The sequence below is a fragment of the Haliotis rufescens genome, unplaced genomic scaffold (genome assembly GCF_023055435.1).
Source record: "Haliotis rufescens isolate VD_foot unplaced genomic scaffold, xgHalRufe1.0.p SCAF_2, whole genome shotgun sequence".
Classification (NCBI taxonomy): Eukaryota; Metazoa; Mollusca; class Gastropoda; order Lepetellida; family Haliotidae; genus Haliotis; species Haliotis rufescens.
In genome coordinates, this window is record NW_025963890.1 from 21,257,622 (window position 1) to 21,276,436 (window position 18,815).

The window sequence follows — 18,815 nt, forward strand, 5'->3', positions numbered from 1 at the left end:
GGAACAAATACAATAGAGGCATATCGTTGTTGTTTTCAGCTGTGGTGTGGCTGTATAGCTCATACCTTCCCCATTCACCGCTATTACCATGAGGAATTGCATGTCAGAATTGCGTGTGAGATTACGTTTAATCTACACATCCCATTCCACCAGTGGTGGCACCAGAGTTATAGTGTTGGATTTCACGTCGGTTGAAGTGTCCCAAGGACACCCGGCCTTAGTTGTAATGACAAAATCAACTTCCTAAAACTTATATAACAATACACCCATAAGATACTGTTAATGTCCTTGGTCAACAATCTATCCTTGACCTGCTTAATTTGAAGAATGCATAAATGTATAATCATTGCATGTCATTCACAGATTTGATTAATATGCTTTAAGGTCGTGTGTAATTAACTGATTTAAAATTCATGAAAGATATTTTCTTCTGTTTAAATCTTAAAGCTAATGAATAGTTAATCGTGTTAATCATGACGCAAGTACCTGATGAGTATTCGTTCGTGTACTTATAAAACTTCAAGCATCACTGAGAATATGGCCAAGTGCCTCTGGTCTGGTTTAAGAAGTCTCTAATTACGAGTGTTTGCCATTTGATCAGATATAATTAAGAAGGTCTGCATATGTTTAAGCGTGGAATGTAGATCGGGTGTATCTAAGTGAAGGATGCTTTTGATTTGACTGGTCTTTAACTTCCCCATATGTTTAGTATCATAAGTATCACGTTGTCCTACATTTATGCCATGTGATTATCTGAACACATGTTTTGACGTTATGGCAGGCCCAGTAACCCAATAACATAACAGTCTAACATAAATAGCTAATATACCAGTGGTTATATATTCCTAAGTTAATTGAGATAACTTTGGTTGCAAACATGTGCTTTATTATCAACAATATGACAGTTTGTTTTCGAACTGTCAAGCTAATAAAACGTTGATATCTTTGTTTGCTATTGGTAACTTTGTTTTACCATTTTTTACTTTAAATTAACAATACCAGATGACAATATTTGACATTTCAACACAAGAAACTTTGACATGAACGTGTAGCATGTCGAAATTAGGACATTTGAAATGTCATATTTCAGCATCAGAACATTGTACATGTAACATTTCAATTACACCATAACAAATACTTGGTGGGTGGAAATCCATGCTTAGACGCGATAAGCTTAAACGGAGAGCAGAGTTTCATGTTCCTCCACATTGCTTACCTTCCAGCTCCAAATCCCGCTCGCGCTCTTGTACCACAACGAGCCGGAATATAGGCACTGGCCTATACGTTATCTTGTCACGCTGAAGATCCCGGTTCGATTCCCTACATGGGGACAATATGTGAAGCCAATTTCTGTTTTTAAGAAGTGGCGTAAAGTGGCGTAAAGCACAACACACATTGACTGCTACCAACAAACCTCAGGTGGCGGGTTTTGTTGGTTTACATAGGCTCATTTTAAAATGACTTTACATATAAACTTTCGTATATCGCCCGGCGATGGGATAGACTTGGAATTTCAACACTATAGTCTGCCTGTGGGTTCATCAAAGCTGAAAGGGGCGTTGGGGTAGCCTTGTGGTTAAAGCGTTCGCTCGTCACGCCGAAGGCCAAGAGTGAAGCCCATTTCTGGTGTCCCCCGCAGTGAAATTGCTGAAATATTGCTAACAGCGGCCTAAAACATTACTCACTCATTCACTCAAAGTAGAAAAAAAATACCAATGACCCGCACTGATTTGGCTTTTCTCCAATATTGAGTTGTCAGGTCGCTATATAACACTCACTCATTTGATGTTTTGGGCAGACAGCGAATCTTTTCATTAACAGTGTGTATTTCATTTTTCAGTCTCAATGTACGACATTTAAACAGAATAATCAGCGTACCTATGAAATGGAGTAGCACATTGCATTTCCATTACAGCTACACGCAATAGCTTAATTCGGTTTATTCCAGAGAAAGGTTCTCAAACCTTGAGAGATGGTAGATTTTTGGCTATTAATTCAATCATTTCACTATAAAGTCACACCCATATCTCACAAACAGGATTTAACTTGGCAGGCCACTCAGTATCCCCGTGTCAGTGTTAACGTTGAAAGTCTCACGAGAGTTCCTAAATCTCGCGAGACTTTATTATCACACGCGCTTCGTAATCACGTATTGACTGAGATGTATGTGTTTATAACCATAATGATATGAGATAGAAGCGGTTAGTAAAGGTGGGACAAATGTAGTGGTTAAAGCGTTGGCTCGCCACGCCTAAGACCCGGGTTCGATTCACCATATATACACACACCATATATAACAAACAACAACAATCTTAAATATGCCGGTATGTTTCTGGCAAGTATGGTCTTCACTGGCTGACATTATGACAAACTTCGAACATAAGAAATAATGGGACTTAATGATTTAAATTCTTCTATTAAACCGGTTCTTGTCAACGTAATTCTATGCTTAATTTTATTTTAGGATATTTCATTAGTCAAAAGGACATCAAGTTATTTTTGTATGATCAAGGGAAACATAATACATATGTTTTCATCATCGACTACGTATATTTGCTTTGTTTAAACATGTCTTATTCATTAACAAAAGGTGAAACGGATTTCGTACAAGGTGTCCTACTTAGAACTCCCTCTTCGTGATATTTACAACATTCAATTACTATATGTGCAATGGCCAGAAAAACAATAGAGAAACGTCAATAAATTAAGATGAGATGCACATAAGTTTAGACAAAGTATTGAATCTTTTTGTAAGATGAATAAACAGTTGAATGCATTGAATATACGTTCACTGACAACCACCAAGAGGTCTGTATTGTCACACTAAACTGATAGCTAACGGAATATTGTTCACACCTACAATATTCAAATGAACAACTCATTGGGTTGGCGAGTTTATTATTAACATTTAAAAGAATAATGAACCATGTTTCACATGGATCACTACAATGCCACTTCAGTTACTTTACTGACAAGTACTAACAATAGCAATATCTTTTCTAAATTCTGCAGTAGACAAAACCAACACGAGATATGTATGACTTCTAACGGAAACGTATTAGGACTGATACCAAATTTAGGCAATCCTCCGACACAAAATCCTATATGGTGATCCATTACCAACGTAAGTCCCGTATGCCCAGATTCATATCCTTTCATTTAAAAAAAGACGTATTTCCTTTAAAAAAATCAAATCTAATTCACATTCTTGCTTGTTGGAAATCGGAAATATACAAGGAAAAAATGGGTAGAGAAAAACATATTACTAAATACCAAGCGACACAGGAGGGTAAATAATTATTTTTCTGTCAACGTTTTTACTCACGGGCATGTGAGTCAGCATGCTGACTTAATACGGAGCTATTCGGCAGTATAATAGATCTGGTATATAGCACCAACTATCTGAACTATTCTATGGATTCGTTGTCGTAAACATGATAACAAAACATAAAAAACTTCCACGTTCTATTTATCTTAATTGATCTGTGTTCGTTACTTCCTGATCGTTCAGAAAAAATAAGCTTATTTCTCAAGACCTTATTCCGAATAAGTTGTTACCCATAAAGCCATTCAATTACCTTTTTAAAAGGCAAATTCATCAAAGAAGTTCAGTATTTGATAGTAAACAAATGCAACACGCAAAGCAAACACATTGTAATATTTCTTTACCGTTTCTTTACACTCAGCACACTGGAGATCCCGGATTAGAATAGGTCCCCAGCAACCTTTGCTTGTCCTACGGAGCGACTTACATGTTACAGCTTGCAATATGAGGTCATTACTAGGAGTCCGAGTCAGGTTTTTTCAAACTTCAACCCAACTTCATGTATTTACCTACTGTGTCGTCCTTCAATGTAATCAGGATCATAGTTGTGGGGGCTATCGTGGGGCTGTTTACTATAACACTATCATTCCAATAGTTTCAAACAACATTGTAGTATATGTACAACTATGTTATTGAGCTTGATTGAGAAATGCATCTACAATGTAGAGGTCCGTGCATTATTCCTCATGATTACAAAGTCTGACATGTCCACCATATCCCAGTTTTGTCAGATTGTTGATAAACTGATCTGGGCTTAAAGCCGGAACCTCTGATTATTGTCTGGTATAGGTCTGTTAATCTACTGTTTGGATAACGACCACATCCGTGTTCTAGTGGTAGAGCATCTGCCCGGAGGGTGGAAGGGCGTGGATTCGACTTCCTCGGCCGTGTCATACCAAAAGACGTTAAAAGGTGGTACTTGTAGTTGATTGCACTGTGTCTGAGTGGGTTATTCACGTGTAACTGCGGCATGGTATCTCAGTGGGCTAGCACTATAAAATCGACATTAGTCCGGACTAGCACAAGCAGCGACACTTATTTCAACTTATTTCGTCGATGTATTGCATGCATTCATTTTTCTGAAGTTTTTGTTTCGCAGTACAATGACATTCAGCGGCTATTCATTTATCTCTTGTATTGTGATCCTTTTACAGTTAGTAAGATTTCTGTACCTTTCTGAAAAACTCAGCGAATATAATTACTAACAGAGAGCAAAAGACACAAAGGAACGGCGAGTAACAATGATATATCCAGAAAGATGTTTTGTTTTACTTATTACCTTGATGTATAAACACAGTTGTTACATGTCTAAATTGAGTAAAGCAACAATTGGTAAACATCTTTTTACTTTGCAAAAGTGATAGCCTTGAGGTTATTGTTGGGCACAATTGAACACGCCAGTTTCATATATAGAGCTTCGGGAAGTTGGTAACATGATTATATGCACATTTGGACAAAGGAATTTGGGGAACATAAAAAGTACCAAATGGTAAGCTCATGGTGTTTGAGTGTGAATGGAAGGCAATGGTTCAACAATCGGAATATTACTTCATCCAAGCACTGCACTAGAAACCCTATAAATATGAATGGTGATTAAATGGCAAGGCAATTGACTTCGCACGAGGAGAAAATTACTAATACACGATGAAGACATATAAGTACTTCTGTGTACCTTCACTTGTTAGTCGTTAAATGAAAGAAACTTACTATGAAACGTAGCCGTGAGTGTTACCTTATTGAAGCGGCGTCTGATGTGAAGATTTTATCCTTGGGAACGTTTTTTTGCCACTGTCGCAAGATCATTCTTGTGGATAAAATGTTCCGCAAAAGCTGGTCTTCAATTTGAATAATTCGTTTTTATTTTTTGCTTGTTTAATATTTTGTTTCTTGCGTAAGATGTCACATTACTTTTTGTCTTGGTACACGAGAAGATACATGTACACTCAATCACAATATTAAAAATAGAATGAACTGTTAAATGAATTATGAATATATGTAATAGTTATGGGTAAAAGTAAACGTTCAGACGCTTGAACCCATTCAATCGCATGATGTTTACATCCATTCAGATACTGTATATTAAGGGACCCACTGAATGTCTAGATAATGTTTTAAATAATATGTTTTATGTATAAGGCCAGATCACAGAACGGTTTTCCCAATGTCACAATTTATTATATAACATGTTTACGCACACCCTACTAGTAATAAATCATCAGTGATCTCTTTCCCAGCCATGAACAACCTGTGGAATAGAAGGAGTATGAGACAATGCCAACGGAAGGATATGTTCTCACGTTTTGATAAATAGCCTGTTAAATCTAGCCTGTTCGGGTTAAACAAGCCGAAGTGAAAATTTGAAGATGTCTTGAAGCCAAAGATTTGGCAAAGATAATTTTATGAATACAAGCAATAAACTTGCATAGGCGATAGTTTTGTTAGACAAAAAGCAAGCGTCAAGAGGATTGTTCTGAGAAAACCTACAAGCCTCGAACAACTCAAAATGGAGTGTCTATCAATACAATAGATGCACTATACCGCCGCGGGCCGATATTTGTTTGACTCTGGAGACAATATTTGTCGATATTTCTTCCTCTCTCGTGTATCAGTATATATTGTTCCATTAATGCTTGAGTTAAGTTCCACGTTCTCTTGCAGCAATAATGTCTCAATATCACCATCAAGCTTCCAAATTTGTATGGCATGAATCTACCGTCATTATACACTGCACCAGTATATTATTAACACACATAAGACTGTTCATGGATCAAGCCACGTGCTTGAAGTAATACATTTTCAATATTAAGCTGATATTAATACAGGTGTTCTATCTATCTATCTATCTATCTATCTATCTATCTATCTATCTATCTATCTATCTATCTATCTATCTATCTATCTATCTATCTGTCTGTCTGTCTATAAATTTATCTATCTATCTATCTATCTATCTATCCAAATCAAACAGTTGTTAAATTGTTAGCCATGCATACACGCACACACTCACACACACATTGTGGCAACTTAGTACATTAATTGGAGCATTACCACATCCCGTCTATCCATTCGAATTCTCCAATAACAGAGTAGATATATACCAACTATCAAATCTTGATTATTAACAAGATTGAAACCAAACGTGCCATGGGATGCGATGCATTTTACGACATGGCGTAAAGAGTGCCCGATTATAATGCTTAATCCTATAGTCGATATACATCAGTTTAGCAATGCTCTTCACAAGGAACGACAAACCCAATTGCAACGTAAGCCTTACAGTTATCGTTAGAAGAGACAAACTGGGTACGAAATGGACACATATGATACCGAATGTGAGTCATTACATTACACAGAGTGATATATTGTTTGCACGATAATTACGTTATTGAATAGGAAGAAACTTTGCTGTGCCTTTGGAATAGTGTCTGTTTGATGATCAGTAGTCCCGGCATCCTTCTGTCTCTGGGAAATGTTGATACGGAAATCACTTGAACCTTCTGGCTTTATCCAGTTTTGAGCTTTGCGTTTCGTTAATGTATTCTTGTGCTATACGCTCTGAGATTTGCTTTTGTGCAAATGTATTCTGAGTGCAAAGGTGAATCTACATGAAATAATCGTTAGAGACAACAGAACAGAATGTGTCATATTGGTATAAAGAAAGCGCTTTTATGGATAAAGTGTCTTTGTCATATCAGTGATAATGTGTAACACTTCGTTGCCAATGCAGTGGCTATAGACACACACTCAACAAAGGAAACAATGGCATGGATGAAAAAATATTTTATGTATACTTCGTTAACGCTTCTTGATACGTTTAAGTGTAAATCAATATCAAAACACTAGAAGATATATTTCGTACGAGTACATGTTGTGAAAATGTATCACTGCAATCAACATCGATTATGTGTCAATCGATAATAATACTCCTTAATAATGTATTAATTCGTCCGCCACAATAGTGGCAAAATTGATTAAGTAACCAGAAAGTGTATTTATCGATGAAAGGACAATGATATTAAAACAGCTTCATTCAGATTATGACAGGTGATGTCCAATACATTTATCGAATTGAATTATTTTGCAAAGTAATTTGGGTCATACAATATTTCAAATCACTATCTGTCTCCTGTCTACATGACCTGAACGATATTGATGTGTTTGTGCCATGGGGTTTAATTTTTCAAATGGAATTTACAACTTGTTGTAAGTGGACATATATTACAGCGTCATACACTGATTAGTAGCATGCGGACATGTTGGCATTTCTTTATTGACATTAGAATCAAATAGAAAAGAAGAGTGAGTGTTGTCAAACGCCGCAGTCAACAATATTCCAGTTTTAACAAAGCCTACAATCCAATTTCAAACTGACATTCAGTCAATGAAAGTGTTAGCAGCGATCCATGTCTTCGTTGGACGACATTGATGCCATGCGATCTGCCAAATCACAGAGTCTGATCACCCAATGAGTTCCATTTCAGTCGGTTCTTTCGACAAGCATGGAAGTATTGGAACTGTTCTGATCCTGGTCTGTGAATTTAAAAGTATAGGGAAAGCCTGCACCAAACCTTTCTAAAGTGTCCTCTGAGGCCACGTTTTTTTATATTTGTAACACTGCCACCTCCATATTAACTCGAACGTAAAACCATCAATAATTCCATTTAATTGCTCAATGACAATGTCTAACGTCATAAACAGCCATTAATCACCTTTGTCTTAAAACCGCCCAAACTAATTTGTCTGACAAATTGCATTTCAGGATACAAATATCACCATTATCTGCTATCATACTACTTTAAAAAAAATAAATTATATGCAATGAAATTTTCACGGGAACAATCTTCACCTTAATAAACATTTGTCAAAGTGAAAATGTAATAAGTTTCTTTGATGATGTCCATGCGAGATGTTTGATGAGATGATTACTTCTGCAGAACGGAAGCGTTCAGTTGTAATTATCGAAAATGCAAATACGACACCAGCAGAGATATTGTCATTATATAGTATTTTTCTTCTTGTTCTTAAAGAGAAGCTAAGTTCAGGCAATATTGCTTTGCAGAATGATTAAATAAGGTCATTTACGCGGCACTTATCAAACTGGATTACTTGTATCTAGGTATAGAATTTGTTCTTCTGGGGTCAGCTCATTGGTGGTCTTGACATTTATGTACGACGAATGCTACCTCATCGAAAAATAAACTTACATGTTTTACCGTACGTCCTCTTCTGGACTTGTATACAGATTTCCGATTGTACCTTTTATGATGTTTTATAAGTATGATTTTATTTAATGTTATATGAAATATAGTTCGAAGTTTATAACTGTCTCTACATCTGTCATAAGTCAATGTAAAAGTAGGGAGGTACGAAGCTAAGGTCCCTTGGTTCAAGAATCGTTCCATTAAGCGATCTTAGTGATACGACTGCCGTTGGTCTATGCTAATGAAAGGTGAAATTGGGTTTAACGTCGCGATTATTTCACTCATTTGGGGAGGTGCAAGCACATGCGTATCTGGCAGCTTGTACGAGTTCAACTGGTGCTACCCAACTGAGACACCATACGATTCAGACACGTAATATATTCGCCGAGCCAGTGTGTCTTTGTTTTATCCCCTCAATGTCGAGCACCAGTCAGGGCAACAACAAGTACCATTTGTTGACATCTTTTGATATGACACAGCTAGGTGATCGAAACACTGACACTCTATTCACTGCACCATGAAGGCGGGTGGCCTATGTTATAGTAAGAGGGGTACGATAGCCGGAGGGATAACGTGTCCCAGGGGTGTATATGTACATGGTGCTGTATTGAAAGTACGGTTTTACCGCAAGAAGTAGGTTTGTTGCTGGATCAAATATTCAGACGCGAGTAAAGAAAATTAAGCAAGAAAATCTGTTATTGATCAATTTAAAAAAGTACAAGGAACATCAAAGCAGCACGCATCCAAGTTTCTGCCGACAGACCTCGGACTGCATATCATTGCTTCACGTAACTGAAGGAGATTGGTTTCACGCCCGCCGATGTTGTTTTATGTGATTTGCTTCAAATCTCATTACAAACACTTGAGAGAAAGCTACTTGCATAAGTATCATGTACTATTAAAAAGCATTATTCTATTGTGGCATAAGACGCAAGTATGCTCCAGTAATTGGTGGATAAATTGAATTAGTTTAGTTAAATGTATAATGTGTACAGGAATAAGATTCTGTTCTCTCTGTGGCCACTAAAATATCACTGATACCTGAAATCATGATAATGGGCCTTGTCATATAAGTAGTTGTCGTATTTGGAAATAGTTTTATTGAGAGTCGTCATGGTGGGAAGTTATATTATTGAGAGTAGTCATATCAGGAATAGTGTTAGTTGATGTAGTTGCTGAATCGCCATATTTGGAGTAGATATGTCAAGTGTAGTCGTTCGAGAAGTAGACATATCAAGTGTAGACCTATTTGGAGTAGACATATCAAGTGTAGACCTATTTGGAGTAGACATATCAAGTGTAGTCATATTTGGAGTAGACATATCAAGAGATGTCATATTTGGAGTAGACATATCAGGTGTATTCATATTTGGAGTAGACATATCAGGTGTATTCATATTTTGGCGTAGACATATCAAGAGATGTCATATTCGGAGTAGACATATCAGGTTTATTCATATTTGGAGTAGACATATCAAGAGATGTCATATATGGAGTAGACATATCAGGTGTATTCATACTTGGAGTAGACAGATCAAGAGATGTCATATTTGGAGTAAACATATCAGATGTATTCATATTTGGAGTATGTAAGACCACGTCTTTCAAGGTATATTTATTTCTTCCACGTTTTTAATCGTAGCATATGTGTTATTTTTATGTTTGGCTAAATTTGTCAGCCATCGCCAACAACTGAAGGGATGATGTAAATCCGACTGGGGTCCATGCAGGTAGCAAAAGTACTGTAAGTCCCCATGGTCCCCAGCGCGGTGATCAACCTTCAGTTGGTGGCGATCTAAAGCCCGTTTTTTTTATAATGTGTTGTTGAATTATTAGTTAGTTATATATTTTTACATGTCCTCAAACTAGTTTTACGAAAACCTGTGATATTCTAGTTATTATACTGCCCTTCGTCGGCAGAAATTTATACAGTTTAATATATAGTGTTAATGTCAGATTTTGTTTCGTCACGATATGGCTGAAATATTGCCGATGTGACGTTAAACTTTAACTCACTCACTCACTGATATTTCGAGTAGACAGATTAAGAGACGCAATATTTGGCGTAGACATATCAGGTGTATTCATATTTGGAGTAGACATAAGAGATGTAGTTATATTTAGAGTAGACATGTCAGGTGTAGTCATATTTGAAGTGGATTTGCTTGACGAACAAGGAGACTTACTGAATTGGGTGTACCTGGTGAAAATGCTCGTCAATCAATTCAGTCCAAAATCGATTATTTACAGGTCGCCGTCCAAAAGCTGTAATATTACTGACTAAGGCATTAAACAACAAACAAACGGAAAGAAAAAGATAAGAAGAAACTAAAATGTATCAGTGCAATTCATGTCAGACCTACAGTTGTAGACCTCTCTGTTAGTTTGTGATTTGCTCAGCCGCTTCTACCTCTCTTGGGTGTCCAGGCAATTTGCATGTTTACAAAGCCGCTCCGAAAATAATAGGCTTGCACGTCAGGTTTTTACATGCAGATGAGCTGACATCAAAATGAGAAATCTGTGACCAATATCATGGACACAAAATAGGAAACTTACTTTCTCGGAAACACGTGGTGAAGAGCCTCATCTTACTTTGTAATATAGGGGCTCTGTCACATTGTTGTATGATAAAACCTAATCGGAAGTGTGTTACTTTAACATTTTTAATGTTACATAAGCTCACAATTTGTTATTCGGTGTGGACTTTATTTACTTATTGGGAAAGCTTTTTACGAATACATCTTTTCAAATGTAAAGGCGAAAGCTCGCCATAAATACCCTCACAATGATCATGCAATTAAAGTGGATGAGTGAATGTTCTTTAAGTCGCAGGCAGCTTTATTTAAGCCATAACAAAACGACCTATTAATAGTCTGGAGATATCTGAGTCTTGACCGGGCAATCCAGTGATAGATATTATGAGAAGCGTCATACGCATCAACCATATCAACGAACACCCGATCCATCCAGGCGCCTCTTGCGAAAAGCCTAGGCATTATATTAAATGCGTACGGTATAGGTACCCCATTCGATGTAATATTAATTCTTCTGAAAAAAATAGATTCCGCTGGTAGATGTACCTGAGCATCACATTAAAGTCATCAGTAAATATGCCCGATTTTGGTTGTGTATGATTTAGCCAGGATGTTGGCGACAATTCGCAATTTATTAGGGTGTTCAAACAGAGGCTTTTAGATTGTGAAAAGCAATGTATACTCAGTAAGATAACAGATTCTCATATGTTGTATAGATACTTTAGATAGTTGGGGGTTCGATCCCCGATCGCGTCATATCAAAAGACGTTTAAAGATGGTACTTGTTGTTACCCTGTCTGGTGCTCGGCTTTAAAGGGCTAAAACAAGGACTGGTCGACTCGGAGTCAGTATACTGTGTCTGAGTGGGGTATTCATGTTAAACTGCGGCATGGTATCTCAGTGAGCTAGCACTATAAATTGACATCAGTCCGGACTAGTACAAGCAGCCACACACATACATACACGTTCATGCACACCGCTATATAAGTGCAATAATCTTGGACGCGACGTTAAACCCCATTTCACCTCAACTCACCTAAATAATTGTTGGACGTTGAATATTATATATTGACTGTAGTGATAATATAGAAGGAATTTACGGCTATTGAGACTGTACGAACTGCCTCTACGCTGTAATGTTAGATGTCAAGATGGTAAACGTATGATATGTGAAATGTGTAACAGCAATAGTGCTGAAGATGAATTGTATTTTCTTTTTGACTGTAGTGAATATATTATAAACAGAGATAGATATTTACCAAAAAAATATGATGGTCCATCTACAATAACCAAATGCGAAATGCAGCTCAACAGCAATGATATACTTGTACTTATAAATTGTGCTAAATTTATTAAACAGGCTTTATGTCTAAGAACTGTCAGAAATACCTTATCTTCTAATCTTGCATATATTCATACTTACAAGTACACTAATCATGTTTCATTCTTGTCCTAGGATTATAATATTTACATATATATTGTATACGGGCCGATGGCCTACAAATATGAATATACTTGACAATGGGTAGCTTGGGAGCAATTCTAACCTTAAACACCACGGGGCTGTATAATTCAAGCGAGGCTGTTATTGAACAGCAGTAGCTTTTATAACCAACCAGTCGAATGAAAAATAGCCATTGCAGCTTTCAAATCACATTTCATAGAAACCGGGCATATGCATGGTACGGTAGGCGATTATTCCTACTACATCTGGGACTGTATAATCATTGTTTTTTTGCACTGGTTCTGGTCTCAAATCGAACTATAAACCATCTAATTTCTACATAAAACGCCCATTTATGGTGTAATATCAACGTTTATTTCTTTGTATGATTCTGTTAGATTAAAACCACAGGACATGATCGAAACTGGCAGCATATATGTTTTTCCGATGATTTGGCAGCTACTGTCATTATGTTATTGTACGAGGCAGTATCATCTCTGGTAAAACGTAATCAAATCAGAGCGAATGGCGCCATCGTAACTCTAGAGGAAAGACCATGTTATGTCTTGAAGATATAGTCTCTGACAGGGCATGCATCACGCAGGCGTAAATGAGGACTGCAAAACAACCTGTTCGTTTATTCCCATCAGAGAATAAGAGAATCGAATTGAGCTCCTTATCATGTTAATCTGATCGATAAGACATGTTGTGACAGTTGATGTGGGAATATATGCGCTGTAAATATAACGCGTGACCGAGTAACTTGAAAACGCGCCTTGTACTGTTATACAAGAGAGGTTGAAGTACCAAGAGAATTGCTAATCCTGTAAAAGGTACAGGATGTGTTAAAAACAAACACGTGTAGGGCGTATACGTGTCAATATATCAAAATATTAACGTAAATATTTTTCTCGCTCTGAAGGACTTGAGTGGTATTGCACAAAAGGGTTCCTGAAGAACTGGGACTTGTGACAAGTGTTATCTTATCGACAACAATCAAGTATAACAATCAATTTCCTGGGAAAACCATGATATGATTTAGAGTGATTATGATCTTGTTTTGTCTTCTCATTTATTCTGAAACAAGTCATTTTGTAAAACAGAACTAACACCGCACCCCCATTATTCATATAGTACTACCATACATAGACCTGTGGGTTAGACGTTAGGGATATGCCATTGTGTTATCACAGTGAATAAAGGATTAAAAATTCAACGCAGCATTAGCAATAATTCAGTATAATTACTGTGAGTTACTGTAATGTATTTGTTGCGTCTTTGACGACTACAGAACACCCGTGTCATTACTGCACTGCATCAACTGCATAGATAAGATTTTTTGTTGCACACTACTCTTGCATGGATCGTCAAGGCAACAACTCAAGTGTCGGAGTCACTCATGATAAGCACTATAACAGCTTTACGGTTGCGGTTACAAAATACAACGCACTCATACATAGATTATTAGGATACTACTGTTGATTACCAGTTTGCGATTATGCATTGTTACTTGTATAACATATTGATGTACAGTGATATTAATTTCTAAAATGTCCATGATTGATTGCTGTTTTCCTAACTGCTTTAATGCTATAACAGTTGTTTGTTAATATATCATTTTATATATACAATTATGCCAAATTATTAATTGATATACAAGTATGTATGGGTGCAGACTAAAACGGCACCTGAGCAAAACCGCACAGTTTTCTTCTGGGGAAACGGCTACGGACGCTCAAGCGAAAACATCTCCATATTCATCTAGTTAGTGTGTTAAATTGTCAAATCGGCAGATTAATGAAACCATAAAAATTATTGATTTTTACTTTATTTTTGCTGAGCTTCCGTTTTAGCTATAAGCTATATGTACATTATTTTTACTAAGTTCTGACTTTTTATCTTTTCAGAAAGTATCAGTCTTTGTGTCCGTTCTGACCCTGACAGCTATATCAATGGAGAGATGGATGGCGATATGTCGTCCCCTATGGTTCCGACAGACGTCTGTGAGAGCTAAACGGATCATTGTGTTATTGTGGGGAATATCATTCGCAGCTGCCATTCCAGATTTAGTAGTATTACAAACAGTTTACCATGAACATTACGATATTACAATTTGTCAGCCAAGCTGGGATCTGAAGTTTGAGAAAATAAGCCTATTATCAATACTCGTGCTGTTCTACTTCATTCCGTTGCTAATTATGACGTTCGCATACGCAAAAGTAGCCATTTGCCTATGGCGAAGTGGATCAGCCAATGAATCGACAGGTAAGCATTTACTTCTTTATACTATTCTCTTTCCGCTTCCGGTTACGAAATTGCAAGGCCTCTTAGCATTGTGCTATCTCATTAAAATCCGGTCTTTTTCCGCGATGCGATACTTCTCTGCGTGAAGATCTGTGAACACTTCCTCATGAGGTCGTGTCAGGTGAACATTCTAATCAGCCAATCAGCGTCGAGGCTTCTAAATACTCGACCGAATCATTCAAACCATCACGTCTCTGAACTTCAAAATAGAACGAAAACGACAATTTCCGAAGTAGAATTGTTTCATATATCCTGTCGTTTCTGAGAGCCCTGGTGTCTACAGCCAAAGGCGAGTACCATCAAACACATATTTGTGTTCTGTGTGGGTTTTCATTTGTACAAATCGAAATTTGTGAATCGAGGTGATGAAAAATTAAGCCACTCTTAAAGACATGTATCCATCGGAGTAAAATATATGATTTTGAGATTGAAGATCGTGCTTAGAATATCATTTGGTACAAGAAATGAAGCATGTACCCAATAGAAAAATGACCATCTGTGAGTGTTGAACCGAATCCATATATCAGTGCAAAAAGAGACAAATTAAAACGATAGCAACATAAACGAAATTATATGGACACCAATAATATTCGATACGTATCTGTTAACACATTCATATAAATATCTAAAGGTGATAAATTGTGGCGCTACATTCGTCAACGAGTTCATCGGTATGACCATCACGCGCCAAATTGACATAATTTCATAGATTTAAGATTTATAAAACTCGTTCATCAACATGAAGTCTTATATTATGTATTATGACTCCAAAATTACATTTAGATTACCACGTGAACTATATCCCTTCCTAACTGTATTATGTCAAATTTGCAATAAGCAATATGTCAACTGATTTTCATATATTGAATTAATAGGTGACAGTAAGTCTATCGCTGGATTGGAAATGGGTAATAAAACTTGAAACTGACATTATCAGCGTTACATTTTTTAAACACACGAAATTGACTTTTATTGACACATTCGATTTGATACCATAAGCTTTTCTTGAATCCGACAAAGTTTTTCTGGTCTACCAAAGATTGTAGTCATGTTATCTCTTTGATACATTTGATGTCCATCTGGGAATTCATCCTTATAACGGTCGGGTAGCCTAGTGGTTAAAGCGTCAAAGACCCGGGTTCGATTCCCGACATGGATACAATGTGTGAAGCCCATTTCTGGTGTCGCCCGCCGTGATATTGCTGGAATATTGCTAAAAGCGGCGTAAAACCATACTCACTCACGCCTCCTTATAACAATATTACAAGAGGCACTAGTGTTTGCACAACCGTGTCAAACAGAAACGATGGTGAATGAATGATGTTTTTCCGCCCCAGTCAGCCATATTCCAGCAAAATTTCGGCCACCTACAAGTCATGTAATCGAATCTAGGCGATGCATGGGTATCGTTCAGTCCAACACAGGAACGTAATCAAGACGAATATGGGACTCGAACCCATGATCATGTTTTTCCGGCACGTTCAAGGGACAGAACTCTGCACAGCGAATTGCGGCACCTTAGACTTCAGGGCCAGCCCTACTTGCCCACATCCCTCTTCCTCAACCCCCATCCCAAAGTTTGGCCTTAATGATATTAAAAGCCTTATATATGAATAGGAACGTTTCGATTTAGATATTTTCCGAATTGTATTAATTCTAATTATTTATAAGGGAGTAAAACCCTCAAATCACAAAACGTTTCAATGTCTAGACCACAACTGTCGCGATATTGAAATCGTCCACTTTGGTAGTCACTCTGTCTGTCTCCCACAGGCTACCTCCTCCTAATCACATAACACACAGATGTCAACACATCATCCTCCTGATACTCACACGTGAATCTCGCCAACGATCACGTCTAGACCGAGAAATGACGAGATTCCTGCTCGAGTCTCTTGTTAATACTCTTTAAATGGTTGTGACGGTTTCTTTGACAGACGGGGGCTGTGCGCACTTGCTGTATGCATTTGTTGGATTGTTTCGCATTAAGAGACTATTAGTTACACATTTTGGAGCGCTTGGCATTTTCAGCGCTCTTTTCTATGCTTTTCATTCAACGTTAAGAATATTTATTCTGGGATTTGGATAACATTAAACGTACACATTATTTTGTGTGTGTAAAAACGAGTAATGTTGAGAAAAGGTTTTAATCGAGAAGACAGTCTTCACAGAAAGCATCTTTTTGTTAAGATAAAATCGTATAATTAAGATACTTGTAATCAGAATAATAACCATAACAATGTGAAAAATCAACTAACATTATAACATGGTTGATTATTCATTTATTTTTTGAATGCTCAACATTTTAAACCTAACTGAACTTTCAACTCTTAAAACCAGATTCAGCCAAGGCCAACGCGCATGGTTATACCTTAAGGGTTATTATTATGCATCACATTGTTACAAAGAACAGTTTTGTTAACCATGCGTGCAAAACATAGGACATCCGACAACATAAATGTCAAGTTAAGGGATGTACCTTGGTAGAAGATGTCATTATTGCATCAGTGTTGGTGTAATTACAAGACGTGTACCAGATAACACGTTATGGTCGACCTAATTACCATACAAGTTATAAAACGACTACTAAATAAACCGCCCCGAAAGATAATGGTCGGCTTCACTATAAAACCAAGTTATATTATCTTTCATCAGAAGCTCTTTTACTCCAACGATATCGTGTTTTTATTGGCATTAACCTATCGCGCTGGGATGTGTGTGGATACTAATGAGAATCCTTAACGTTTGCTTCACACATGAATCGGAAAGATGAGTGATAGTGTGGGCTGGGTTGTTCGCCGCTTCAGTGGTTCAGTTTATGTTACAGTGAGTCTGCTGAGTGTTGGAAACAAACCCAAGGTAACGAATCTGTGTGATGAAAATTTTCATCTACTGTGATGAAAATAAAAGGGACAAAACCCTTTTCAGATTGATTAGAAATATCTGCTAAAAGCAGAGTCGATAGTACGATTCCGACTACATGTATATCATCAACCTGTTTTTATTAATCACTATCTAATATTGATGATGCCAGGTGTTCGCGAAAAGGTAAGCGTAGCCTGTCCCAACGGTGGCACCCGTCAAAAATACATGTATACCCACGAGAACCGCTATGATTGATTATTACGCTTATATTATTGTATGGTGCTGACAAACTATCAGAGATCAGAGGATCCCGGGACAACCAGGGGCCATAAGTCAACGAATTGTGGCGTGTAGATTTGTCATCCTTGGTTGCGAAGGGTACGGCTATGTGCTGCAACATTTGTAAGTTAATTCGACGACTGAATTGCCTGGCCTCGAGTCGATCGTTCACAGGGAGCTGTAAAAATAGACGCAATGTTGCTGACTGTGCGTACGTAACATTCATTCCAAAACACCACAGTATAACTCCCTGAAGTACTCTGCCAACAATATCGACAGTGATCGATCGTTTGATTTTGTATGAATCCGTTTGTAAGCATACCTTTTAATCTATTGCATCACTCAACGAACGTCTATTTAAGATAACACTGGTCACATATGATGGTATTTAACGACAAATAGATCTCTAATTGAACGCGGTTGGTTGTATGGTGAACCAGGCAACGATAATGCAGCTGTTAATGCGGCATTAGTTCTATTTTGGTTAACATTTATACATGTACATTAACTGCACACATTCCATAGGGATATTTGGTTTTGACTCTTATAACTGTTTGTGTAAGTGTCCGATGTGTTGGGCCATGTTTGCATTTATGCCACAGATAAACACCGCCGTTTAATGTGTGCGCGTCATGTTGGTAATGCATTTGACAACGCGGTGCTTTTGAAGGATAATTGAAACCTTTTCAACCATGAGTTTAGATTCGATAACGTTTGCCAACCACACAATGAAGATGTTTTTTTCACAGAGTCGCGATATGCGATATTCTTTGAGTTACGTCAAATGAAAATATAGAACACATTTCATGATGTTCAAATTAAGTGATAATCTTTTACAAAGATGTATTGCGAATGTTCTATCT

The 18,815-nt window shown here is 37.3% G+C and overlaps 1 protein-coding gene across 3 annotated transcripts in view; it reads left to right on the forward strand.

Moving 5' to 3' along the window:
• The window catches only part of LOC124114198 (orexin receptor type 2-like), a 68,618-nt gene that overhangs the window by 24,873 nt on the left and 24,930 nt on the right, over positions 1-18,815 (forward strand). For all 3 annotated transcript variants that reach the window (XR_007222173.1, XR_006857850.2, XM_046474793.2), the window contains exon 2: positions 14,412-14,769. Coding sequence is in view for 1 of the 3 variants with exons in the window: in XM_046474793.2 (XP_046330749.1) it covers positions 14,412-14,769 (358 nt within the window). In the remaining 2 variants the exon portion in view is untranslated. The remainder of the gene's footprint in view (positions 1-14,411; positions 14,770-18,815) is intronic.